The sequence below is a fragment of the Chaetomium globosum genome, genomic scaffold (genome assembly GCF_000143365.1).
Source record: "Chaetomium globosum CBS 148.51 scaffold_5 genomic scaffold, whole genome shotgun sequence".
NCBI classification, from domain to species: Eukaryota; Fungi; Ascomycota; class Sordariomycetes; order Sordariales; family Chaetomiaceae; genus Chaetomium; species Chaetomium globosum.
Genome location: NT_165980.1, coordinates 2,996,104 through 3,022,164, shown reverse-complemented (window position 1 = coordinate 3,022,164; position 26,061 = coordinate 2,996,104). Strand labels below are relative to the sequence as shown.

Genomic DNA, 26,061 nt, shown 5'->3' with positions numbered 1-26,061 from the left:
TGCAAGCGAGGACCGGGAAAGATTGGGCTTCGAGGGTTCCTCTTTACTAGAAGAGTCCCCGAGGTAGTAACGCCGGTATGCCGCTGCGGTATGGCGCGCGAGACATTCGAACACCTCGTACTCGAATGCAACGGAGCCGCAGATAAACCCTCATCCCTGGCCAGACGACGGCGCAGAGCTACTGGAGTGGCTAGATGACGTGGAGAAGGCTGCCATAGTGGTGGGGTGGGTGCTTGGACTGGGGAGGCTGAACGAGTTCCGGCTGGCGGTAGAGCTGGAAAATGAGAACAACGAAGAGGCCCGCGGCGGGGCCGAAGCGGAGTAGCAGAAGGGCATCGATGGAACAGAGGTTACGACTCATTTTATCTATTTCGTTACTTTGACCTCGGAAGGTGGGTGAGCCCTTTCGAGGAGATGGATCCACGGGGTAGCGGCAAGGCCGCAGCGGAGGTGCGGAGGTTTTCATCCAGCTTAGGCATGGTTTTTCCTACCGAGTTAATCGCTGAGGGACCGCATGTACTTAGTACCTAGCGTGATAAGAGAAATAATAATAATAATATACAGCCTTTTCCGCGGCCACACCCCTGAACAAACGATGAACTACCACCAGATCACCAGACTGCAACCAGGAGGTACATAGTAACATAGGCACCTATCTAGGTATCTAAGGTATAGACGGACATTAATGAATCCAGCCCTAGTATCTCTACTGGTGTTCCGTTGTTGAACATTACTACTTTAACACGGAGGGATTTGATGTTAGAATCATATTTATTTCGGAAAACTGTACTTTTGGTTCACAGCTGAGATCTTCACAGAAAATCCCCGGATGACGGTGAGTTGAGTGTTCAACCATTGGCCAACCATGGTTAATACATGCACCAATTTTTAATTTTCTGCCTAATCAGCGCAACGAAGGATAACTGAACACAGGGCAATATGCATGTCGCTTACTGTATACCGAGAGGTGTCCACCCCAAAAGCCGGGTTGGGGGCCAAGGTTGTTTGGGTAGGGAAGGACTAATCCGGCTGCCTAGAGCCGACTTGACGCTATGGAAGTATCGTCTTACTTTCATCACAAACACCATTTGTCCGAATGTGTCAGGCAGCAGGTTTCCATCACCATTGATTGATCTGACGCTTTCTGCACCAAAAGCCAACCAATTGTGGTGCCTAGCAGGCAAAAACGCTAAATCAAAGCAAAGGGGCCGATTCAAACTGGGAACTTCCCCTCGGGTTCCATGTCATGGCATTTGACGCTGTCTTTTTTCTAAGTTGCCTACCGTATTCGCACTCTGCGACAGAAATACTCGTAAATCTCTCCATCTCGCCCCTTCGCTGCGACCATGGTCAACTTCGAATGGAACCATTTCGGTCCGATCCCCCCAATCGAGGTGGATGCCATAATTGAAGCCGATAAATTCCGTCGGGAACTCAGCGAGGCCTTCCCGGCCTATGCAGCCGACTTTAACGACAAACTCACAGCATGGCAAAAGAAATGGTTTGATCCGGAGCGCCCGGCGTCATCCAGGTAGCTACCTGCCCACGCCACCCCCCTAACGGGACCATTGGTAGGCTGACAATGATGTTGTAGTGCGCTGGAGCGCTGCGAACTGCCCGAGTACGATCCCCTCTTGTTCTTGGGCCCCAAGACAATACCTCTCTTAGTATTCGAACTGTCCAGGCCCGGGAACTTTATCGCCACCACCTTGTGTATGCAATACCCCACCTACCCAACCCCTAGGATCAGTTTGATTAACAACCCGAAACCAGATAACCACCTCGAGACCGACAAACACGCCAAGGTCGACCCACAAGACATCGCAAACTACCTGACCCTCAACCGTCACGCCAACCTCATCGTCGAGCTCAACCACGAGCGCCGCCAGCGCTTCAGAGTGCACGCCGAAGCCTGGAAGGCACGACGAGCCCGGAACCTCCGCATTACCACCACCCAACTCCCCCCCCACCTCAGAGGCCAGCACCACCCCCACCCCCGACCCCGACACGACCTGCCCCGAGTACGCGTCTCTCGTGGCGATGGGCTCGGGAATCATCGCGCATGTCATGCTCGAGTACCGGGCGGGACCGGACGGGGCCCTGGCACAAGCTGATGCACCAGCTGGTGTGTGAGCGGCCGGCCGGAGGGGGAGGGGGACGGCGTGCCGGGGGTGGGGGTGGGGGTTGGGGCGGGGGTGCGGTCGGGAGTGGGTGAGTATGAGCGCTGGTGTGACTGGTTTGAGTATCAGGAGCATCATGAGGCGATGGTGGGAGGGGGGACGCCGGCGTATTTGAGGAATGTGGGGACGTGGTCGTGATTGTTGGGGGTGGTTTTTGTTGTTGATGGTGGTGGTGGGGGGAGGGTAGGGAAGTGTACTAGTTCATGAGGTACCTTATTGTAGGGTTAGTGAATGTATAAAGTGCAGACAGATGTGTAAGTAACAACTAATTTGTAGACAACTTGGATATTGAACCACACATAACCCTAACCCAGCGAACCCAGGCATTGAAACATTCACACAACAAGGGGCGGGTATCAACGGCCCAAAGCCGGGGTGAATACGGTTTCATCCGCAACACTCGATCGAAAATGAAATAGGGTGCGCTTGGTGAGGAAGTCCTCAAGCTTAAGAATATGATAACTTGATACCTACAGAGGTTTGGTTCCCAGCTAAATGTTAGGCTAGTTTCAAATCCCTAAAGTATTCAGAGCTTGCCTGTTGTAGGAGCTCATGCTAGTTTGTACGAATAGCCGTGAGCGTGCTCTTGATAGAGGTTTCTATTCGTTCTGTCGGCAAGAGAGCCGCATCAATTTGAATCGCGGATTCGACCGACCCAAGTGCCGACAGATCGGGAAGGGCAGCAGTTGCGGGTGATAAAATCCTCGGGCCCGAGCTCACCATTGGCTCGGAAATTCCCGCGGCCCAAGGTCAGTACCAACCGCGACACGAAGGATGGGGCCTCTGAGCGTCATTTCCAAAAAGTGACATCGGGCCCCCCTTCAAAACCAACAACACAGTCTTTTTGGCGATAACATCGACCACCTCTCCTCTCTCTCCGCTGCGCCTAATTGCAGAACCTACTAGAGCCCCTCGTCCGTAACCTATCACAATGTACAGACTCGGTCGCAGCCGTGCATTGGCTTCGGCCTTTTCCGCGCCCAAGGTGCGACTGAAACCCGCCGATCCACATGCTGACCTCGTTGGGGGGGCAGCTCTCCAAGCTGAGACTGACGCCGATATCGACCTTAGGTCTCCCCCTCCGCTAGACTCCAGAGCATCGCGCAACAACAAAGGAGAGCCCTGAGCATCCACGAGTACCGTTCCGCCGACCTCCTCCGCCAGGTGAGAGGGGCACCTCCTCAAAACCCCCCCTTATCGAAAGGAAAAAAGAGCGCTCGCTGACATGGAATGGTCGGTATCACACAGTATGGTATCGATCTCCCCAAGGGCTCCGTTGCGACGACCGCCGCTGAGGCCGAGGCGGTTGCGAAGAACATCGGCACCGACGACATGGTCATCAAGGCCCAGGTGCTTGCTGGTGGGCGTGGCAAGGGCAGCGTGTCGACGAAACGGGCTCAAGGGCGGCGTGCGCGTCATCTACTCGCCGACCGAGGCCAAGATGTTCGCCGACCAGATGATCGCTTACAAGCTCATCACCAAGCAGACGGGCGCCGGCGGCCGTCTGTGCAACGCCGTTTACATCTGCGAGCGCAAGTTCGCCCGGCGCGAGTTCTACCTGGCCATTCTCATGGACCGTGCTTCGCAAGGCCCGTCATCGTCTCGTCGTCGCAGGGCGGCATGGACATTGAGGGCGTCGCCAAGGAGAACCCGGACGCCATCACCACCACCCACATCGACATCAACGTCGGCGTGACGGACGAGATCGCCCGCGGCATCGCTACCAAGCTCGGCTTCAGCGAGCAGTGCATCGAGGACGCCAAGGACACCATCAAGAACCTCTACACCATCTTCCTCGAGAAGGACGCCACCCAGATCGAGATCAACCCGCTCTCGGAGACGTCGGACCACAAGGTCATGTGCATGGACGCCAAGTTCGGCTTCGACGACAACGCCGACTTCCGGCAGAAGGAGGTCTTTGAGTGGCGCGACACCACCCAGGAGGACCCGGAGGAGGTGCGTGCCGCCGAGGCCGGGCTCAACTTCATCAAGCTCGACGGCGACATCGGGTGCCTGGTCAACGGCGCCGGCCTGGCCATGGCCACCATGGACATCATCAAGCTCAACGGCGGGCAGCCAGCCAACTTCCTCGACGTCGGCGGCGGCGCCACCCCCGCGGCCATCAAGGAGGCCTTCGAGCTCATCACCAGCGACCCCAAGGTGACGGCCATCTTTGTCAACATTTTCGGCGGCATCGTGCGCTGCGACGCCATCGCCCACGGCCTCATCAACACGGTCAAGACCCTCGACCTCAAGATCCCCATCATCGCCCGTCTGCAGGGCACCAATATGGAGCAGGCCCACCAGCTCATCAACGAGTCCGGAATGAAGATCTTCTCCATCGACGACCTGCAGAGCGCCGCCGAGCGCGCCGTTCAACTCTCCAAGGTTGTCAAGATGGGTGCGTGGCCTGTTTGTCCGGAAGGATAGATCTATCTTGTTTGTGTGTTTCATACTGACGAATTTGTGTGTTTTTTATAGCTCGTGATATTGACGTTGGCGTTGAGTTTACGCTGGGCATCTAAGAAGCGTCCGCCTGGGATTGGGGTTGGTTTTGCAAGATAGACTGGCTGGGTCGATCGACAGGTTGATGGTAGGGCTTTGGAGACGTTCCCTTTGTTTACTACGGCACTGCTACTGCGGCTCTGCTTGTGTACATCCCAACCTGATGATGCTGTGCATGTTGTAGGTAATCCGTGTGTGTCCAAGTGTGTTGTGGGTGGCTGGCTGGGTTGATATGTGAAGGGTTAAGGGGAAGAAGCGGGCTACGTACTACTAGACTTGACTTTTGGCAATGGCACCTTTTCTCGTTGTTTATGCTGCTTGTGTGTCGTGTCGTATTATGAGGCTTGCTGTCTCACAAGTGGCCACTGAGATCTCAACATGGCTTAAGATACCCTGACTTGGTACCTTTTTCAGCCCATCGTTGTATGCGTAACGGCAGCTTGGGGGGTTCAATTAAGCAGCTAAGGGTGCCAAGCCAACCCACTTTCACACATGCCTGGGCTTAACTCCCCTACCTTAGGTACCTGAGACTTTCACTCACTTTATTTATGAGGCCGTTTTCATTCATATGCATCCACCACACGATCGAGTAATCTGCCTTTGGATCCCCCACCACTTTGGTCAAACGAAGGACACCAATAATAGCACACAACCGCCCCCAAATCTGAGCTGACGTCATGCAACGGGCCCCGATCCCGGGCTCCGGATCTTCGATGGTCGACAACTCGGACGCCGCCGCCGGGCCCATATCGTCGTTTGGCGCCTTGAACCTGTCTAAGAACAGCGACCCAGATGGCCTCTCCGGACCGCAATGGAGTTACCGCGACCCCCGGACGTCGTCCACTCATTCCTTGGTACCATCGGCCGACGATGGCGATGAGGATAACCGGAAAAGGAGGCTCCTCGTCGTTTACATTCACGGCTTCATGGGGAACAATTCTTCCTTTCGCTCGTTTCCCGCCCATGTACACAGCTTCCTGAAGAACCTGCTGGTTGAGACCCATGTCATTCACACCAAGATATACCCACGGTACAAGACCTACAAGTCTATCGATGTGGCCTGTGACAACTTCAGCAAGTGGCTGGCACCTCATGAATCCCCTACTACCGACGTGGTTCTTATAGGGCACTCAATGGGTGGTTTATTGGCTGCGGATGTGGTTCTTTTGGTATGTCTCCAACGCAGGTCTCCTATCAAGTGCGCGGAATGAAACCAGCTGACATATGCACCCCCTCTCCTAGCCACGCAACAACCCATACGATACATCACATCCCTTCCGCCATAGGATCTTAGGTACCATTTCCCTCGACGCTCCGTTGCTTGGTCTTCATCCCGGCATCGTGGTTTCTGGCATCGCGAGCCTCTTCCGGCCTGCCCCCAGCCCACCGGGGATGAGCGAGGAGGCACAGCCCGACTATCTCCAGCCCCAAGGACTTTCGCCAGACCCATCCATCTATTCTGAGGTCTCGCCCCCGTCGGGTGCTTCCTCGCCCGCTCTCAACGCGTATCCGTCTAGCTCGACAGGAAGCTCTTCAACCCTGCCGCCCCGCGACCCATACTTTAATCCACCGTTCCCCAATGATGTGGCTTTCGTGGACCGCGGCTGGTTCAAGAACATTCTTCACTTCGCTACCAAGCACAAGGAGGAGAACCTGGTTTATGCGGCCGCCAACCACATTGTGTCTCACCTCGAGTTCGGTGCGTGCCTGGCCGACTACCCCGAGCTGAAGTCCAGGTACAACAGGCTCAGGCAGCTGGAAGACGACGTCGACCCGAGCCAACCGGGGCGCGTGCGCGTCCGCTTTTCCAACTACTACACAGTCTCGACGGGAGTGATCAAGAAACCCAGAACGCCCTCGCCGGACGGCGCTTCTTCGAACAGGCCGGACATACAAGAAGGCTCTGGGCGCCCATCCCATGAAACTGACTCATTGGCACCGACCCTCGGGAGTCGACGGAAGAACCCCGTGTGCGGACCCCAAGGATATCGGTGGATGAATACAGCGACGGATCAGGACGGGATAACCTTCAAATCCTCGAACCCATGCCGGAGCCTGAGTTTGAGCCCGAGCTGAAGGCTGGGCTGGAGACTGGGCCTGAGCCTGAACTCAAGCCAAAGACCGAACCTGAACTTGGGCATGAGTTAGAGCCCAAGGTTTCTAACAAGCCCCCCGAACCGCACTCCCAACATGAGGATAACGCACCAGACACGACGAATCCCACACGCACCGCCACACCCGCCGACGATGATGTTCCCCCTCCTGAAGAAGAACTCACAAAGCAAGACTCCAACCTCCCCACAATCCCCTCCGTGCCCTCACCGCCCACACCCCCTAACCTAGACGCCCTCCCCGACAAGGAATCCCGCAAACAAGCCCTGAAGGAGTACAAGGCGGCCGTCAAAACCCACAGCCAAGCCACCAAAGCCCGCGACAAAGCCCTCAAGGACCGCCAAAGAGCCCTCGACAAGCAAGAACGCCAGGCCGCCAAACTCGCCAAGAAGCAAGCCAAACTCCTCCTCCAACAGCAGCAACAGCAGCAGCAGCAGCACCCCCCACCCTCCCCAACAACAGCACCAGCAGCGAGCGACGACTCAACAACCCCAAACCCACCACCCAAAAAACCCCAAGAAAAAGAAAAGACCCCCTCCAAAACAAAACCGCCCCGCCTCCGCAAATTCTGCCTCCTCCCCTCCCAAGCCAAGGCCGGCCGCGACCCGGCCTGGGTCGAGGTGTACATGGAGGGGGTGGACGAGGTGGGCGCGCACTGTGGGCTATTCCTGCCGGGCCCGCACTACGAGCGGCTGGTGGGCGATGTCGGGGAGCGGGTGGCGCGGTGGGTGGGGGAGGAGGCTTCGAGGAGGGTTGTGGCGGGGGGTGGTGGTTGAGGTGATTGGTAATTAATTGGTTTGGAGGGGGGGGCGAATGGGAGGGTAAGGGGAGGGAGAGAAAGGGGGGGGGAAGAGAGGGAGAGGGTGGATGGGGGGAGCCAAGTGACTAGTCCCAGGAGAAGGGGGCGGGAGGCCGGGAATGGGAGAGGGCTTGAGAGGGACTGGGGTTGGGTGAATGAGGGCCGGGAGGCGAAGTGGGTGAGGTGAATGCTACGCGTTGAGTTCCAAGGCTGTCTTGTCTTCCATGGCACTCGCCAGGCTTCGCCTGTATACGTATATTGACCAAGAACAAACTGGATGTGTCTTCTGAATAAATAATGTCTATTGTCTATCGAGCTCCTTGCTGCTTGCCTTCATTAGACTGCGTTGACATTGACTATTGACATGAAAACTCGCCAAGCAACCAAAGGGGGCCAGACCACGTCGCCCCAGCTTTGCGTTGCCGTGTTCAAGGAGTGGCGGGAAGACGCACGCTCGCGGCTCAAGGTTCGTTTCCATGGGCCAGGGAGGACAGTTAACCCTTTTTGTTAACACACCAGGCACCTTGTTATTGTTACATGATCCACTTCTCGACTTGGAGTAATGAGCTTGATGCCCAGTAACATACGTCTCAAACCCAAAAGCTAGCAGGTGCTACACCCTTTCGTCATCACATGAAGCACGAACCTCAATTTAAATACGCAATCGCTGCATCATTATTGCATATATTTAGCGCCTATCTTGGCCCAACAAAATGCGCTGTGGGCATAAAACCATAGATAGACGTAGCAGGTAGGTAGCAAGGGTGCCTTCCCATCATATCATCCACTGCCGGCGCATAATCGTCGTCGCTTCTTCCTGACTCGCACGTAACAAGAACCCGTTTTCGTCTGCCCGTGCCGTCGTCAAAGCCAAGCCCATCCTAGGACGACGCGAATGCCCCCCGGCGTCCAAAATGCAGAAACCATCCCCGAAAATATAGCAAGGTCCTCTTTCATTCTTGGGAACCGGACTGGGAAAAAAAAAAAAAAAAAACCAAACCCCAACGCCATGCTGAATGTTTGTTGAAATGCAAATATGCGCCAGCCTCAGCTGCTCGAGGCTCACTGATAGGCGGCGTGGTGGCCGTTCGTATTTTGATGCCAGCAAAGGAGGGACCGACCGCTCCGTCTGAGGCGTCACACCTCGAGTCGTAGCCCTCGTACTTTTTCTTTGGTTTCCCATCTTTGCGCTGGCACCGGCAAGCCTAAAATCTCTGACCGTCTTTGTTTTGTCTCGGTTGTCGCCTTTCTCTCGACTTCGATAAGCGCGCAGGACAAGGCGCGATGGGATTGTTCTGCGTTGCTGCGAGGAACGTCTTGTCAACCGAGTCACCAGGTATCACCCTGAACACTGATCAGGTGGCTATTTCCTAAGTGCGCTGCAAACGGGGTCTGCCTCGTCCGCGGCGCGGCTCGACAGAGCGGCTGCACGGCTTGGCACCGGTGACGTCCTATGTCCCGGTGATGCTAGTGCCGTAAGCCGGTTGTCGGGTCTGGTTGGGGTACGACTGGTGCGCGGCTTGATGGGCCTATTTTCAGAGTCAGTAAAGGTTTCTCATCAGACTGGATCCTAGTCATTGATGAGCACCTTTTTTCTCCGCTTCTGCCCAGAGGACATGTCGCCCTCTCCGGTTGAGTAGCCGGTGTCGGCGCCGTCGTCGTAGCTCTCGCCGTATCCTTCGAAGCTGCTGTCACCGTAGCTCCGTTTCTTGATAGTGCGCATCGACCGAGACGCATCCTGCATGAGGGGCGTGCCGGTCTTAGGCCGGGGCAGGCCTTGCGGGCCTGCAGAGGGAAGGGGAGTGTTGGGCGCCGTTGGTCTAGCCGACAGTGCTTGCCGCTCACCCTTACCGGGACCCATCTCTCCCAGCACAGAACTGTCCCACTGGTCTCTGGGGACGACACCCCTGCCCATGGTCATGGCCCTCGATAGCTTCTGTTGCACCTCGTTGGTGAAGCCATCCCTGATATCCTGCCCCCGTACGTGTTGAAGATCCCAGACATCTTGGGGCAGCTTCATCAGGTGCGACAGGCTGTACTCTCGGTTGGGATCTTGCTTGTCTTCGTCGAAGTGGCCTTGAACGCCAAGCCTCTTGATGTGCCCTTTATACGTTTTCCTAAGCGCATTCTTTTCGCCGTTCGGCCGCACACGGGCAACCTCAATAGCGAGCCCTGTCAAGCCATACATCTCGAAGAGGTCTTCCGACACGTGAGGCCGGGGCCGAGGGTGCGCTGGAGAGTCAACGTTAACCAAGTCTCTGGGAAAACAGAAAAGGGGGCCGAAGTGTAACTCGGCTCCCAAAACATCGCGGCTGGGGGAAACCATAGCGGGCCACATGCGCTATGGTATGAGCGAAGTGGGGACCCCTGTTGCCGCCGTGGCACATGCCGCGCTGCTCTGAACAGGGAGAAGGGAGTCTTACGAGTTCTGCAAAGAAGGTATTTCTCGCCGACATCCATATGAAGGTCGTCGATACCAAGCTTGCGGTCCTCGACGTGAACTTTCTTCTGCGCTCTGCTGCCCATGTCATCGCCATCTCGCTTGCGCTTGTGCGGGGAGTCGTCTCCCATGGCGGTGTCTTGGGTCAGTTCCGAAGGTATCGAGCTTCCGTTGACGCTGTGGGCGGGGGTCGGCAGCGTGGTCGTGGTCGACGTGACGGAGCCGGTCATGCTCATCATCAGGTCACTCGTGTTAGGAGAGAACTGGGAAGGGCTTTGAGGGGTCTGGGGGTGACAGGACATGATGGATCGAGGATGCGCGAATGCGGTGATGTCGGACCGGGCGGGTAGGTGTGGGAAAACCTTGGCGCGGAGGTCGCTTTTGGTTTCGTGGCGACCCGGAGAACAAAGAACGCCCGACTTGAGAGGTCGCTCGACGACTGTGCGGCAAAGAAGTCGGTGGTCGTATCGGGGAACCGATTGTATTCGCGGCGCTCGAATGAACGATGCGCGCGGGAGGAGGTAAGGAGGTTGTGGTCGTGACGAGTCGCGCGAAAACGGCGATGGCGGCAATCACCGAACCTCCAATCCACCAACGCTCCTCCTGCAGGTCGGCGGGCGTCAGAAAATCGAATCCAGAGGTTACTACGAGCCAACGGAGCGGTCTCTAGATCGCTGAATCGATATCGGAGCGGATCGCAGGCCTCGTGGGGGCGCTGGGCGATAGAAATCGGTTGAGCGGTAGGAGGGTTTGGCGATGATGAGCGAGGTGAACAGGCGAGAGAGGAGGCGCTCATTCTTCCTGCTGGGTCCCAGGGAAAAGGTGGGTCCGCTCGCCCAGCCCGCCCGGGCCCTCCTCCCTTCCCCCCCAGGGCCGCACCCATGCCCGAGAAACTTTCCTCGCGTGACAGCCAATCGGGTTTAAGCAGCCACTTCGGTCACTCTGCTCCCCAACATTGACGGGTCGGCGTGCTCCGAGCACGAGTTGCCCGGAAAAGATGGCTTAAGGCCTTTGATCTGCTGGAGAGGAGACAATAGACCTTCAATTCAATCAGCATTCTGTGTTATTCTGATTTATTATGCCCTGGCCAATTGATATCGAATTGGTCATGCTGGAGGAGGAAGCCAACCTGGTCCAAGTCATTGGGGGTCGCTCATTTCGTCTCACCGGCCGCTGTCACCGTTCTTTCGACCCCCCAGACGTCAACAGGGCCCAGGCAACAGGGTGAACTGTGGGGCTTGCCTCAAGCCCGAAACCCGGCTTTCCAAGTTGCTGGGCTGGATCGATCTCGGGATCATGACATTTGCTGCGGGAGTTGGGAAGAAGTATTTCTTTCACTCGGTATTGAGGTTACGAATACTGTGTAATGTTTCAACAAACATCTATTTTTCTTCCTTCTTTGACGAATTAATAGTACTCGTTTGTCTAACAAAAGAGGTTTGGCGAGGGCTGACACGAGACAGCCAGTCTCGGTTGTTACAAACTCCTCGTGGGGCTCCGAAAATTATAGTCAAAAGGCGACGCAAGTTAACCCAGTATCCGTCCATAATACGAAGATTGCCGTGTCCTCAGCCACACGTTTGACACGTTGTGCAGCCGAATGACCTCGGTCGCCTGACTCATCGGGCAACCGCTGTCGCCAGCCCAATCTCTCATCACTTCCACCACCAACGGCAGTGATAACCCTGCGCTAGCGTGTCCTCATCAGCTTTGGTTGTCGATCGAAAGAACCCAGCGTCGATTTCGAAAGTGTCGTATCCGTCGCACCCGTCGCATTCGCAGCCAATCCAGCCCGTCCACCCATCCAAACCCATCCATCCACCAATCCTCCTCTTGTTCCAAGCCCATCCTTCCTTGCCACGCTCGACAAGCAAACGTTGGCAATGAAAGACAGAAAATAGATCTCTTGGCGAGAAGTAATTTTTTTTCCAAAAATTCCCCAGCCAGCCGAAGCCAACTGAGAGCGGTCAGGTATGTAGTTTTCAACTAGCAAAAACGTGATCTCGGACGAATCCTCACTGATACACGTAAAACCCCTGCACTTGGATGGGGAAAAGAAGAAGAGAAGAGGAGCAAGATTCTGGGGCGAGCACGAGATTTTTATAGACAAGATTGGTGGCCTGTGCACCATTTGCAGCCTAGAAGTGGGGCTTTGTCGTGAGGCAACGAGCCTGGCGGGCAGTGGCGCTCCACCGATCAACTAGCAAGTGTTCCGCACATGAGGTACACACCACCTGATTCACACTTTCCGTCGCATGCAACGCTCAGAATGGAAGGCCCGGACGGACTTGAGGGGGGAAGCTGCTTCACTCTTTGAACACGTTCGATGGTTGCACCACCTGACGCTGGCAATCTGAAACGGCCAAATTATGGGTCGCCAGTCTGCCAGGCCCGTGTCTCAATTCATTTACCACTCTGAGATGAAACAAGACCAAGAGCAACACCGGAAGTTGAGAGGGCTGCAAGACATGAATGTTATATTTTACAGTTGCTGTACAAAGCAAACGACCTTACTAGGCCAAGGGCCAGCGAAGGCTTATAGTACAGTGTGTAAATCACCATTCGAGGTAACTGACCCTTCCTCACCGGACCAATACTTGTCCCAGGGTAGGTTTGGCGCTCAGCCCCTTGACCGCGACACGCGAGATAAGATCGCTCGAGTGCTCCTTGATCATTTCCCTCAGCGCCGTCCGCTCAATGACAATCCTGCCCGTCTCCAGGAGATCCTTGACGTCGACATCCTCCAACTCTAGCGCGCGGCCGTTCTCCCCCGCAATATCCAAGCCCGTGAACAGGTTGGGCCGCCTGTCGCCCGTGATGAAGGTTGTCCGGCCGTTGTCCTTGTCCCACTGCAGCGCGGTCATGAGCTCGCCCACGTACTTGCTGATGAAGCTGTCCTCGAGCTCGCGGCCCATGGCGCCCGACTCGGCCAGCTGGAGGAACTCCTCGGGCAGCGGCAGCTCCAGTCCGTCCTCGGTCACGATCAGCTCGCCGCGCCGGTACCGGTACGAGAGGGCCGTGCGCCACGCCAGGTCGTACACCTTGCGGTTGAGCTTGGTGCTGAAGTCGCGCGGCTTGGGGCCGAACGTCTTGCCACCGCCCTTCATCAGCGGGGACTGTTTGATGCCCACACGGGCGCGGCCGGAGCCTTTTTGAGGGCGGAGCTTGCGATGCGAACCATGTACTTCGAAGCGGGTTTTTGACGAGGCCGTGCCCTGGCGTGTCTTGTCGCCTTCGTAAACGACGGCCAAGTGGAGGATATCGCGGCGCAGGGGGAGGTGAAGGTGTTTGGTGGACCAAGATTCGAGCGAGCGCGGTTCGAGTGTAGGAAAGGCGTGGATGGTAACAGGGACGGTGGTGACTGTAGAAGCCGGTTAGTAGATATACTAGACGGGAAATCAGCACATGAGCTGCTGGGTCGATGCACGTACGGGGATTCCACGCCTCGGAGACGGATCGTGTGATGTTCGTAGGCTTCGTTTCGACCGCGGTTGCCATTGACCTCCTACACGCCGCATAAACTTGCTGACTCTGGTGTAGACGCCAAATGTCAGCTAGTTGAGCACAAAATCGCATCGAACAGAAGACGAACCGGCAGGGCCCTGCATGGTTGTGCTGCAAGACTCAGACCCCTCATGGCCTCGCTGAGGCTCTTCATCCCCTTGCCGGCCATGGCCGCGGTGCGTCCCACAGTGATGGCGACGGGTCCTGTGATGTATAGGGGCTGTCCTCGAGACTGCCGGAGATATTCGTCGATTTTCGCTCACAAAATCACCATTCCCATCCGCGAAGCAGCCCACCACTATCGTTACTGATGTTCCGCGAAAAAAGATCTGGAGCCGCAGCGCACAGACTCCCCGAGTCGCGGAGCTTACCGACCCCTGCACCCCGCGGGCCTGCGCACGGGTCCCACGAATTTTTGTCGGCGGGCAGCAGCGAGACTCCGGCTCTGGTCTTCAATTGAGAGCGTCCCGCTCCAATTTTCCAACGCCAATTCCCTCCACCCGCCGCCATGTCGAGGCCTCAACTGGTTGCACGGCCGATAGTGCGGTCGTTGCGGCAAGCAACCGGCAGCACAGCGGCAACATGTCCGTCACGACCACTTGCCCTCCGCCCGTTCTCGTCAACACCGAGCCGAAAAGATGAGACGACAACCACCACCGGCACACCGACGGAGCCCAGCCCCGATGCGCAGAAGCTCGCCGCTGAAGCAGCACTTCTAGGCCAAAAGAAGCCGCCGCCATACCCCTCGATGATCAAGCAGGGCACCGAGGACCAGCTGGCCCAGCTCATGTCCCCCCACCTTGGTTCGAGGAGGAGACGTGCTGCCCTCGCCACGACAGGCACCATCCCCTTCGAGCAACTACCCTACCAATGTTTCCAGGAGGCGCGCAAGATCCTAGCTCAGGACCGTGAAGAAAAGGTGGCCAAGATTGTTGCCGAGACAGCAAAGATCAAGCGACTGGAAGCGGCCGATGCTAGCACCTTCCGAGGCGGGGAGGCCTACAAGCAAAAGCGGTTAGAAAGTCTGAGGGCTCATGTTGAGAAGCTCAAGATTCTAGCGGATATCAACGATCCGCTAGTGAAGAGGCGCTTCGAGGACGGCCAGGGTACGTCTGTTGTTGTTCGAGCATTTCATCGGCTCCGCTAACCTTAAAACAGGCGACATGAACAAGCCCATCTACCGGTACCTTGCCCACCGTAAATGGAGCGGCATGGAACGCAATATCATCTTGCAGCGTATCGAACAGTTTCACATCGTGCCCGATCTCCTCCCCAAATTCCAGCCGACCATGGATGTCAAGATGACCTTCCGCGGCTACAAGACACCTCCCGGTGCCACCCTGAACAGCCGCATCACGGAGATCCCCCCGACACTGCGCATGCAAGTTTTCGAGAAGGGCGAACGCCTATTTTCTGTCGTGGTCCTAGATGCCGACGTACCAGATGCCGAGACCGATTCGTTCAAGAAGCGCCTGCACTTCCTGGCCACCAACATCCCCTGGAGCCCAACCAGGGACTCCCTCTTCCTGAACCGGCTCGGCACCGCGGCCGCGGCTTCCCAGCCCGAGCTCGGCACGCTCGCCGTCCCCTGGCTGCCGCCGTTCGCGCAAAAGGGCGCCCCATACCACCGCCTGACCGTCTTCATCTTGGAGCACAAGGACAACTTGCCGCTCGACGCGGCCAAGCTCAAGGAGATGTACGACGGCCAGGGGCGCGACGGGTTCAGTCTCAAGAGCTTCCGCGACAAGTTCAGCGTGACCCCCGTCGGGTTCACCATGTTCCGGTCCGAGTGGGACGAGAACACGGCCGACGTCATGGCGCGCCACGGCATCCCCGGCGCCGACGTCGAGTTCAAGCGCCAGCGCGTCATGTCGCTCAAGCCGCCCCGCAAGGCCCGCGGCTGGGAAGCCAGGCGCCAGGGCCCCAAGTACCGCCACCTTTGGAAGTACACCAAGCGGATCAAGGGCGTCAAGTTCTAGAAGAAGAACCGAAGGGGTCTGTGATCCGTGGTGGCGCGGCGATAGAGGCGTTGTGTACTTGTATCATATTACTACTGTACCAGCTACGTATAAAATGTATTGGATCCGGGCTATATCCGGGCTTTGGAAGATTCATTCCAGTGGACGGTGTTGAGTGAGTATCAACAGCCAAGTTAGAACATTTTATTTGCCATTAAGCAGGGCAGCAAACTGCATTGCCCTCTTTGTGTTGCTACTATACAATCCATACACGGCTAGACATGTCGTATCCTACACCTAATTATCTGCTTGCCTGCTAAGCCAACTCCCTACCCAACACGCCCTACCTCGGGGGGCGATGCTCGTTTGAATCCGCAGACGTCGTCCCGCCAAGGCCCTTGATTACCATCCTCTCCTTTGTCAAACGGGCTCCACGCTTCCATCACCACGCCTACCTCCCAACAGAGCACCCGACCTAGACCCAGACCTAAGTTTAAATTCAGCACCATCACCATCCCCATTCTCAACCCCCACAATCCCACCCCCATCCCCCAAAACCATCATCCCCTCCTCCCCCTCCCCCTCCCCCTCCTCACCACCACCACCCCGGCCCTCCAACACCTCCACCCTCCGCTCAGCTCGCTCCGCCCTGCCCCTCCACATGACACATTCCTGCTCCACATGGCACAATCGCGCTTTCACAACAGCCAAGTCGGCAGCCAGGTCGACGGCGGCGGCGGTACCAGCCCAGAGACCGGGGCGAGGAGGATTATGGTCAGAGTCGGACTCGTGCTCATGCGCGTGCGCGTGCGCGAGGCGGTGGTCGGTTGGGGGTATCGGATTGGGTTCAATGGCGGTGGCATGCGTGGTGGTGATGGTGGTGGTGCTGGGGCTTGTGGGGTGGAAGAGTAGCCTGCGGCTAGGGTTGGGGCTGGAGGCGGAGGTGGGAGTGGAAATTTCCTGCGCTGGGGTGCTTGTCGAGCTTTTTGACGCGGTTCGGTGCCGTTGCTCGGGGGTGGGGAGTAAGGGGAAGCGGCGGGTGGTGGAGGCTGGGCTGGGATCGCCTTCCTCTGCTGAGGGTGGATGGTGGTCTGTGAGCCGGTCGTTGATGGGCTTGAGCCGGGGGCTTGGGGTTGGGGTCGTCTGGTTTAGCTGCGGCTCGGGGAGAGGGGCGGATATGACGACGCTGGGCTGTTGTCGGTGGACGCGTTGCACGGTCTCAGGTGTCATCGAAACGAGAGACTCGCTCACCTCTGCGGAAGGCCCCGTGGTTAAGCCTGGAGATACGGAACTCAACTGCTTTGGTGTCCTTGCTCGTCCGGGCGGCCGTGGTCCGCGATTTCTCGACGGGATAGGTATGTTAGACCTGGAGACTTCTCCCCGTCCCAATACCCGTGAACGCCGGTCTCTGCCTGTTGACGCCCACGCGTGCCGATTGATTATGACTGGGTCTATCGGCCTCGGCGACTTAGTGGGTGACGGGGGGTTGACCGTGTAGGGCGAAATCATGCCGCTCGATCTAGAGTCGACTTGGTGGATGATATTTTCTGTGGAAGGGGGGAGCGAGTTCAGGTCCTTGGCGGCGCTCTCAAACATAGCCGCCATGGCCTTGACCGCCTTGCCATCCAGCTTTGTCGGCCTCGGTTGGGGGACAGTAGCTATCAATGGCCGGCCCGGGTCTGGTCTGGGACCGAGAGGAAAGGAGCGGCGAGTTCCCGAGTGGAACGTCTTCTTGTCCCCGTCCCTTGACGAGTCTTCTTGCAAAATCCCTGTGCCATGCCGTAAATTCTCTTCTTCGAGCGAGTGGATTTGTGTCACAGTGTTGCCGGAAAGGGCTCGTAATGGAGTATTGTCAACGTGATCTTTCGAGAAGCCGCCGTGTCCTTGTATGGAATCTCCCTGATGCCTGGTTGTTGGAGATGATTTTGATTCCGTCTTCCGTTGGTTCAATAAAAGGTCCCTTGAGCTCTCCGACCCAGTTCGCTCCCCGCTGGCCTTTCTTGGATGCGAGTGAGTAGGCACAGGGCTTCCGGGCCCCGTAGACACAAGAGACTTGCGTTTCGATCTCCATGCTGCCAGCCGTGAACGCCCGAGCCCAAATACGTCCACCCTAGACTTGTCTCCATGTACATCTTCATTGTCAAGCGACGTCCTAAGTGTTGACCGTAGTGTATTCTGTGATACTTTCTCTTCCAATGTCTTCTTGGTTCTTATCTCCTCCTTCTGGGAACCACGATCGGCATCTGATGCTGCGCCATCCTTCAATGGGTTCCTTTTGAACGGATTCGCCCCCCTCGAAGTCGCTCTGAGTCGATTCTCAACATTTTGCCACCTGTGCAGTATACCAGGAGTATTTGGGGATCCTTCTCCGACTGCCAGGCGGGAGGCGTGGCCTCTCTCTTTAGAATTTGATTCGGCCCAATGCGTTGCCGGAGACGGTCTGACGAACCCTTGAAACCCTTCTGACTTCCGGTTCGGGGTTTTCGGCGTCTCACGCAAATTCTCTGTAATTGGGGCGGAATGATTTGCTTGAGGGTGATGACTTTGCCGGCTGTCAGCACCGTCAAGGCCCTTAAGCCTCGAGTGTTCGGCCGGAGACGGCTCTTCCATAGGAGGCGATAACAACGATGCCTCGACACCTGCGAGACTGTTGGACAAGGGCCGCATACTCCTGGGTCGTCGGCGGGGAAGGATAATGGGCGGGCGTAGGTTCTCGTGTGCACCCCTTACTTACCATGGAGTTAGCTTTTTCAACGCTTCTCGGGCGAGTGGACTTACTAAATTCGGGAGGGGTAGGGCTAGGAGGAACCAGTGACTCGCCAGGCCTGAAGAGATCGGAATCAGTGTGCGGCATTTTCAAAGCGAACCCTTCCGAGACAGAAGGCCGTAGTCCGGCCCTCAGTTGTGGTCCATCTCGGTCCGCTTTCGACTCTCCAAGGCTCCTCATGTGCCTGACGACCTCCCGCCAGTGTGTGATGAGCATTTCGGTGATGTTGTTTGCCATGTAAACCTTGTCGACCGCCAAGGACGGTGGTTGAACATCCTCCATGACCTTGGATCCTCGCCTTTGTTTCCTACCATTAGGGGGTGTAGCCGAAAATAGCGCCGGCCCGGGAGTGGTGTCGACAGCCTGTATAGTGTACGAATTAAGAATATCCCCAACGAGCAGCGGGCCGAAGACTATCCCCAGGGCGTTGTATCCCATTAGGTCAGAGGTGGGCAGCGGTCTCCCATGCTCGTCCTCTCGCGGGGCCTTCTCAGCGGCACGTCCGATCAGGCAGAGCAGACCAAATACGGCGCATATTAAATCGCGGCGGAGCCGAGACTTGACGGTGCCGATAGCCAGGGCTATGAGTCTCGCCCTCAATTTGGTCTGCTTCGTCTTGAGAAACTCCGGTCCCCCTTTCAACTCGCTGTGGATGGCAACCAATGCATCGAAGAGAGACAGAGACCCCAAGATTCCTCCGGGTAAACCAGACAGGAGGCGCTTAAAAGTCGAAGCGACGTCGTGTGGCCCGGTTTTGATGTGCGTTGGCAAATTGGGACAGCTAATGGTATTGGAGATGTCGTCCGGATCACCGTCGGCGCAGTAGTGGGCATAGAGCGCATTGACTATACGAACCGAACCAGGTATTCGAAACACACCTCGTGTTTCTGCGCCTGTAGTCGTGTCAGCACACCACCAAAGGGTCCAAGGCCAGTGGCCGCGCTGTGCCTACCATGCTGTATGAGGTATTGGGCAGTGGCTCGGAAACACGTGGGGAGCACGAGGGAACAGGGTGAGTATTCCGAAGGCAGGTACAGTTTACTCTTGCCACAGAGGCGGACAAGAGACTGAAGATCCTCGTCCTGGAGACCGTCCTTCTTTGTCCCGTTCACGACACGTAGCGCCAAGTCGCTGATGCTGCGCTTGGTCTTGATTTTCTTCTCGGATTTCGTGGAGCTGCCATCGCTGGCTGTCGAAGGCTGGCGCAGGAATGTGCGCGAGAACCAACCTGGTCGCTGTTGTAATGGGGATTGTCCTGGCTATTCGGGGTTTAGTAAGTCTTCCACTGGGTGGGCCTCGGGGTACCTATGACGGAGAACTGACCAGCGATGGATTATTCGTATTTGATGCCAACATACGAATGCCATGCTACAATAGTCAGTTGGCGTTTATGCCGAGGCGAGAACTAGGAAAATATTGGGTCGAACCTTCTTTGCGACCCGATTATACTCCTGCACAAACTCATCTCGGATTTCGAGGTCGTCGGCATCGGAGAGGTCAGCAAAATCCCCGCTGGACGAGGTCCAAGTCGCGCTGCTTGGATTCGCGCGCCTCTCGTGGATTGGAACAGCGAACTGGCCGGCCGCGGTAGGGAGAGGAAGCCGAGCCCAAGTCGGTTCAGCATGGCGGGGTGGTTGTTTCGGGACAGGGAATGCGTCCCAGCCGGCTGATGGTGTGTCGACCGAGTGCGCAGATGCGGCATCCATTTCTTGACTCGGTATTCTTGTCGTATTAAGCAAGATGGTTGTTTTGTGTCGATGCGCGAGTGGTCGGTCGCCGGGGCAAATGCGCCGCAACGAGAAAGGTTGAGTCTAATATCGTAAGATATGTTCATCGGCCATGGCCCGAACAGCAACAAACGGGTTGTGATGGTCTCAGAACGGGAGCTGTGGTCGGCTTTGGCTGCTGCTTCCCGTCTCGCATGCCTGGGTGGCTCGTACAGACCAGACCAGACCAGGCCGTGCCCGGTTCCTTCCCTTGAACACAGCAAAACAAAAGAGATTAGAATCGAGTGAGGATCCGAGGCATGGTGCTGAAATCAATTGGGGCCATTCGTGGTCACCATTTTTTTTTTTTGGGTGTAGGTCGGGTCGTTGGCTACCCAGTGTACCCAGTGTTCACAATTATGCAGTCGCGGGAGTTTGTGTCGCATCTTTGAGAGGACAAGAAAACAGATCTATACCTTGGGTAAAGGAGAACACATGCAGCCATGGTATCCGTTATCCACATCCCACCTTGACGCCACGCAAATGCAAAAAAAAAATCAACGGTAGAAAAAATAAATACCGGGAAGGGAGACGGCCCGCCGCCAGCCAGAACAGCCGACTTACGGCAGCCGGACATCCCGTTGGAAAGTACCATACTAACCAGCCCGGATATTGTCCTCCTCCTCGCCAAATAGTAGGACGTGCTTGAGGATGTCCGAGAGCGAAATGATACCCTTGAGCCGGCTATCATCATCGACTACGATGAGCCTGTGAACCCTCGACTTGCGGATAGTTTCAAAAATAGCATCCAAGCGGTCGTCCTCGTTGCATGTGTAGATGCCGGGGAAGTCATCGGCGCGCTTGCAAAGGGCCTCGCCGACTGATGCCGTCAGCTCGTCGTAAGCCCCGCCCTTGATGCAGGGAATGACATCGACCGCCTCAAATACGTTCAGAACCTTGTTGTCCTTATCGAGAATCGGCACCGCCGAGATGTTGTGCTTGACCATCAAGTGGATGACGTCCAGGACGGAGCTGTTCATGTCCGCCGTTGCTAGGTTGGTGTAGGTGCCGAGCCCTAGCTCCCGCACCGACTTCTTGAGCAATATCGTGTGCTTCTCGTTGTTGACGGCGATGAACTTGAGAATGCGGTACTGCGTAATGACGCTGACTACCATCTCCCGGCCCGTCTCTTCGTCGACGTCGACCAAGGGGATCCTCCTGGCCCTCGTCTTCAGCATGCGACGGCACGCCTCGTACAAGGGGCGCATCGGATGGACCGACACCGTCTCAAGAGGTAGGACGCCAATTGCTCGCTCGATATCTACCGGGGATACTTTTTAGCCTCTCCATGTCCATTTCTGCTGATGACGGCGACCTACCTCGAAGGCTACTGAGGCGAAACTTGTCGACCTGATCGATCTCATCGGGAAACTGGCAGTAGTATTGGATCACATTGATGTAGTCCGTACTCGTCAGCAAGCCGGCGAAGCTCGACTTGTTCGAATCCCATAACGGCGCCGAGACGATGCCTGCGCATTACCCAGTCAGTATCTCGGCCTGGGGCTAACCGGGGCGGAGGATGAAGGTGGCGTACCATTTTGGATGAGAATGTTCAGGCTCTTTCGGATGAGGAGCTCGTTGTCTAGCACGACGAGACGGAAAGATAATGGGAGCACATCGTAGCTCGTCCGGACTTTTAAGAATTCACGGATCCCTCGCTAAATGAGGTGCGTGTTAGCTGGGGACGCCAACTCTACCACGATGGAAGCCCAGAACCCCGCATCGCAGCGTCTGTTGCTGGGAAAGCCGACGATGCGGGGACATAGCGGGCCGGCGGCGGTTGTCTCAGGACGGGCATGCTCACCAAGCCTTGCATCTGCTCCTTGTCCAGGGCGCTTGGAGTCTTCTCCGACATGGTGCGACTGGGGAGCCTCGGGCGGAGGTACGACGAGGGCGCGACAAAGGGGAGCTCGTGACCGGGACGCGGGGGCAGCTGACTGCCATTTTCCCCGTCGGTAGTTGTGGTGGGAGCGAGGGCGGGCGGAGCGCTGCGGGAGCTGGGATGTGCCGCGTTGGGGGGAGCACGAGGGTCGTCCATCATTATCGTGATGGTGGAACACGCATCGGGGAAGTTCCCCTCCAGTTTGGGTCGGCTTATTGGGGCTACCTCGGGCTAAAACGTCGAGCGGACCAAGGACCAAGGACCGGAGACCGGAAAAGACCCAACAAATGAACTTGGCAGATGCTAGAATTTGGCGCGAGAGAAAAGGGTTTGCGATGGCAATCGGCTGCCTTTATGTTTCTCTACTGTTTATATGCTTCGGGACCAATGCCTCTGCAATGCGGCTTTGGGATGAGAAGGAGCATGGGGAATGACAGTGACGGGAGTTGCTGTGTCAAAAAGACCCTTGGATCTGAAGTTCTCCGCTTTTATCTGTGAGGAACCCGAATGGTGGGCTGAAGCCGCCCTGTAAGGGCTGCATTTGACGGGCAGGTGTGTGACCTGAAAGTCATTTGAGTGGCTGGCGCCAACCCCTCTCGTTCTTTCTTTGGTGAGTTTGCTAGTGGTCAACTCATTACTTCAACACTAAATAGGTATGTCAGCTTTTTCAAGGCGATGTGGTATGCATCCCATACCTAATCGTAGTTCTAATCTGCCTCCCAAGTCCGGGGAGTTGTGAGATTTGGAGAACCGGTGCGGGGAAGACAGGCGCCCCGCCACACCATCACATGGATCTCACTCAATAAGAACCGTTGTTAAGCTCAACTCCCATCCCTTACACATGGTTACTGTAAATTCCGAAAGGCGAGTCCTCCTTAAATGAATTCGATGTCTCCGGTAGCAAGGACAATGATGCTCCTGATATGTTAGCCCATCAGAACAAGAAGGCCAAGGCTGTGGAAGCGTTTTAATCGAGCACCACGCAGAGGGAAGACTAGGTTAAAACCACCTAAGAAATGGTGCACGCACAGCCATGTGTGCCCAAGGTACCTGAGAGAAGGTGCCTTAATGATGAATGTTTTGTCAACTGCGGCTAAGTGACTGTAGGTTGAAAAAAAATGAGATGTGAAATCAAGATGTTCCCTTTCGTTTCCCATCCACGTAGGTATAAGATAGCCACTATATGTTTTCTTTTCTTTGACAGAGCAACAAATTGCACTTTAGCGGAATGTACTTGTATGCACCCAAGGCAAACAGGTAAAAGTCAGCGGCTGCCTTGTACGAATAAATAAGAACAAGACGGTGCCAGACTGGTCGCTAGTAAATCACCATAAGTGGTCGACTCAGGGATATCCTTGAGCCAATGCAGGTCGATAACCAGTCTGTCTCTTATAATCTTTTGGCTGTGGTGCACAGCTGCTAAGTTACCCATTAACTGTTGGATGTTATCAAGCGTGGCTTGGCCCAGCGTGATGAATGGTGTTTCTGACAAGGCCTCGGTACCTTGGCCCGTGCCCCTGTAGGTAAGCGAGGTCGGGTCCCACTGACGCACGGCCGTGAATTTAGAGCCGGCTGCCGGGCGAACAAGGCAAGGCAGCTTCGATCATTGCTTGAATGGGGCCGGGCTTGGTTGTTGCATCTCCTTCGATGCAGCTGACCCGCCAAAACAACCACACACCCGACCGACCGCCAGTGTTTGCCAGCGCAGCACGACCATCGCGATCGGGCACAAAGAAGGCACACCTCATCTGCGAGTGCTTCTTTGATATAGTTTTCAACGATTCAAAGCCTTCTTGAACCGTGTGCCTATTGTGACGACCCGCGGACCGCTTGCCGCCGTCCTCCGATTCACGAAACATTACCAGACGAACCCGCATTCATTCGAACTAGACGACTCGAAACCGCCCACGCAATCAACCCACCACCACCTTGGGACTGTCGGCGTACCCACATAAGCCGCAATGGGCATCTGCAGCTCCTCGTGCTGTGGAGGTACAACCGCGATCTTGCCGCCTTAAATCACACCGACACTAACAGGTTTAGGCAAATCCCGCGATGCCCTCTACGAGAATGTGCTCGCTGAAAACGAGCGAGAGGCCGTTGCCGACTTGTTACAATATCTCGAAAATGTTAGAACAGCCGTGCTAGCCTACACCTGACAAACACGAACTGACCTGACCTACTTGTAGCGCGCCGAGACTGATTTCTTTTCGGGCGAACCCCTCCGAGCTCTAAGCACCCTTGTCTATTCCGATAACATCGATCTTCAACGGAGCGCAAGTCTGACCTTCGCTGAGATTACCGAGAGAGGTGCGTGTGAATTGTTGGGCTGAGAAGTCGGCTTAGCGACCTAGACCGACCTCTGCACAGATTATGCTAACCCGGGTGGTTACATCAGATGTCCGAGCTGTTGATCGGGACACCCTCGGGCCTATCCTCTTTCTCCTTGAGAACTCCGACATTGAAGTGCAACGGGCTGCTAGTGCTGCGTTGGGCAACCTTGCCGTTAACAGTAGGTCGCCTCGTAAAGGATACACCTGCAGCTGCAGTCACGGCTTGTAGAAAGACTGCTAACCCAAACTCAGCCGACAACAAGGTCCTGATTGTCCAACTCGGCGGACTCCAACCGCTTATCAAGCAAATGATGTCGCCAAATGTCGAGGTCCAGTGCAATGCTGTTGGTTGTATCACCAACCTCGCTACGCACGAGGAGAACAAGGCCAAGATTGCAAGGTCTGGCGCTCTGGGCCCCCTCACTAGGCTGGCCAAGTCCAAGGACATGAGAGTACAGAGGAATGCCACTGGCGCGCTTCTCAATATGACACATTCTGGTAAGTTGCGCATCCTAAACTGTGACAGCCTGCGACTAATACTTTGTAGACGAGAACCGGCAGCAGCTCGTGAATGCCGGTGCTATCCCTGTCCTCGTCCAGCTTTTGTCATCCTCGGATGTTGATGTGCAATACTATTGCACGACGGCCCTGAGCAACATTGCTGTCGATGCTAACAACCGACGGAAACTCGCCGAGACTGAGCAACGGCTTGTCCAGTACCTCGTTAACCTGACAGAATCCTCATCGCCCAAGGTCCAGTGCCAGGCGGCCTTGGCGCTCCGGAATCTTGCGTCGGACGAGAAGTATCAGCTTGAGATTGTCCAGGCCCACGGGCTCGGGCCACTGCTCCGCCTTCTTCGGTCTTCGTATCTTCCGCTTATCCTGTCTGCCGTCGCTTGCATCCGTAATATCTCAATTCACCCCCAGAACGAATCGCCGATTATCGAGGCCGGCTTCCTCAAGCCGCTGGTCGACCTGCTCGGATCGACAGATAACGAGGAGATCCAGTGTCACGCCATCTCGACACTTCGTAACCTAGCGGCGAGCTCGGACCGGAACAAGTCCCTTGTCCTCGAGGCGGGCGCCGTCCAGAAGTGCAAGCAGCTCGTTTTGGAAGTTCCCGTCACGGTCCAGTCCGAAATGACAGCCGCCATTGCCGTTCTTGCGCTGAGCGACGAGCTCAAGACCCATCTCCTAGAGCTTGGTGTCTTTGACGTTCTGATCCCACTAACCATGTCTCCGAGCGTTGAGGTACAGGGTAACAGTGCCGCTGCGCTAGGCAACCTTTCTTCCAAAGGTCAGTTTCACAAACTTGGTTGCTCAATAATTCATACTAACAGAAATACAGTGGGCGACTACAGCATCTTTGTCCAAAACTGGATGGAGCCAAGAGACGGCATCCACGGTTATCTCAACCGGTTCCTTGCGAGCGGAGATGCCACCTTTCAACACATTGCGATCTGGACGTTGCTCCAGCTGCTCGAGTCAGAGGACAAAAAGCTCATCGGTCTCATCGGGAAATCAGATGGCGTTGTTGACATGATTAAGCAAATTGCCAACCGCCAGATGATGGAGTCGGACAACGAGGCCGAGGACGACGATGAAGGCGAGGTGGTCAACCTGGCCCAGCGGTGCCTGGAGCTGTTGGGTCAGGGTGGGTCGAAGAGCCACATTGAAGGTTGATAATAGCCCCCTCGTTCATGGGGCATGGGGTCTGTTTGCCCCTACGCCCGTATACCCGAAGGTTTCTCTTGTTTTCTATTTGTCCATTGCGCATTGGAACGGCGTGGAGTTGGCGGCGTCAGTATTGTCTAC

General features: G+C 56.1%; 9 protein-coding genes across 9 annotated transcripts; 4 read left to right on the top strand and 5 right to left on the bottom strand.

Moving 5' to 3' along the window:
* Nucleotides 1–1,453: 1,453 nt before the first annotated feature.
* CHGG_07835 (uncharacterized protein) lies at nt 1,454–2,255 on the bottom strand (the record flags this gene model as incomplete). Its single annotated transcript, XM_001225490.1, has 2 exons — nt 1,454–1,729; nt 1,833–2,255. The coding sequence occupies 2 exons, from the start codon at nt 2,253–2,255 to the stop codon at nt 1,454–1,456; spliced, it is 699 nt and encodes a 232-aa protein (XP_001225491.1).
* Nucleotides 2,256–3,111: 856 nt separating this feature from the next.
* Nucleotides 3,112–4,705, top strand: CHGG_07834 (uncharacterized protein; the record flags this gene model as incomplete). The annotated part of the gene is made up of 4 exons (XM_001225489.1): nt 3,112–3,165; nt 3,252–3,344; nt 3,429–4,581; nt 4,662–4,705. 4 exons carry the CDS (start codon nt 3,112–3,114, stop codon nt 4,703–4,705), a joined length of 1,344 nt encoding a protein of 447 aa, XP_001225490.1.
* A 657-nt stretch (nt 4,706–5,362) lies between these two features.
* On the top strand, nt 5,363–7,573 carry CHGG_07833 (uncharacterized protein; the record flags this gene model as incomplete). The annotated part of the gene is made up of 3 exons (XM_001225488.1): nt 5,363–5,854; nt 5,928–6,476; nt 6,638–7,573. 3 exons carry the CDS (start codon nt 5,363–5,365, stop codon nt 7,571–7,573), a joined length of 1,977 nt encoding a protein of 658 aa, XP_001225489.1.
* Nucleotides 7,574–9,166: 1,593 nt separating this feature from the next.
* CHGG_07832 (uncharacterized protein) lies at nt 9,167–10,338 on the bottom strand (the record flags this gene model as incomplete). Its single annotated transcript, XM_001225487.1, has 2 exons — nt 9,167–9,828; nt 10,020–10,338. 2 exons carry the CDS (start codon nt 10,336–10,338, stop codon nt 9,167–9,169), a joined length of 981 nt encoding a protein of 326 aa, XP_001225488.1.
* A 2,280-nt stretch (nt 10,339–12,618) lies between these two features.
* On the bottom strand, nt 12,619–13,709 carry CHGG_07831 (mitochondrial 54S ribosomal protein YmL6; the record flags this gene model as incomplete). Its single annotated transcript, XM_001225486.1, has 3 exons — nt 12,619–13,397; nt 13,468–13,567; nt 13,629–13,709. 3 exons carry the CDS (start codon nt 13,707–13,709, stop codon nt 12,619–12,621), a joined length of 960 nt encoding a protein of 319 aa, XP_001225487.1.
* A 339-nt stretch (nt 13,710–14,048) lies between these two features.
* On the top strand, nt 14,049–15,519 carry CHGG_07830 (uncharacterized protein; the record flags this gene model as incomplete). Its single annotated transcript, XM_001225485.1, has 2 exons — nt 14,049–14,646; nt 14,699–15,519. 2 exons carry the CDS (start codon nt 14,049–14,051, stop codon nt 15,517–15,519), a joined length of 1,419 nt encoding a protein of 472 aa, XP_001225486.1.
* A 399-nt stretch (nt 15,520–15,918) lies between these two features.
* CHGG_07829 (uncharacterized protein) lies at nt 15,919–19,971 on the bottom strand (the record flags this gene model as incomplete). The annotated part of the gene is made up of 6 exons (XM_001225484.1): nt 15,919–17,830; nt 17,948–18,145; nt 18,233–18,275; nt 18,577–19,110; nt 19,218–19,524; nt 19,693–19,971. The coding sequence occupies 6 exons, from the start codon at nt 19,969–19,971 to the stop codon at nt 15,919–15,921; spliced, it is 3,273 nt and encodes a 1,090-aa protein (XP_001225485.1).
* A 656-nt stretch (nt 19,972–20,627) lies between these two features.
* Nucleotides 20,628–22,069, bottom strand: CHGG_07828 (uncharacterized protein; the record flags this gene model as incomplete). Its single annotated transcript, XM_001225483.1, has 4 exons — nt 20,628–21,292; nt 21,351–21,500; nt 21,566–21,689; nt 21,836–22,069. 4 exons carry the CDS (start codon nt 22,067–22,069, stop codon nt 20,628–20,630), a joined length of 1,173 nt encoding a protein of 390 aa, XP_001225484.1.
* A 1,805-nt stretch (nt 22,070–23,874) lies between these two features.
* CHGG_07827 (uncharacterized protein) lies at nt 23,875–25,929 on the top strand (the record flags this gene model as incomplete). The annotated part of the gene is made up of 7 exons (XM_001225482.1): nt 23,875–23,905; nt 23,957–24,042; nt 24,103–24,223; nt 24,312–24,425; nt 24,499–24,744; nt 24,794–25,543; nt 25,595–25,929. 7 exons carry the CDS (start codon nt 23,875–23,877, stop codon nt 25,927–25,929), a joined length of 1,683 nt encoding a protein of 560 aa, XP_001225483.1.
* Between the last annotated feature and the right edge of the window lie 132 nt (nt 25,930–26,061).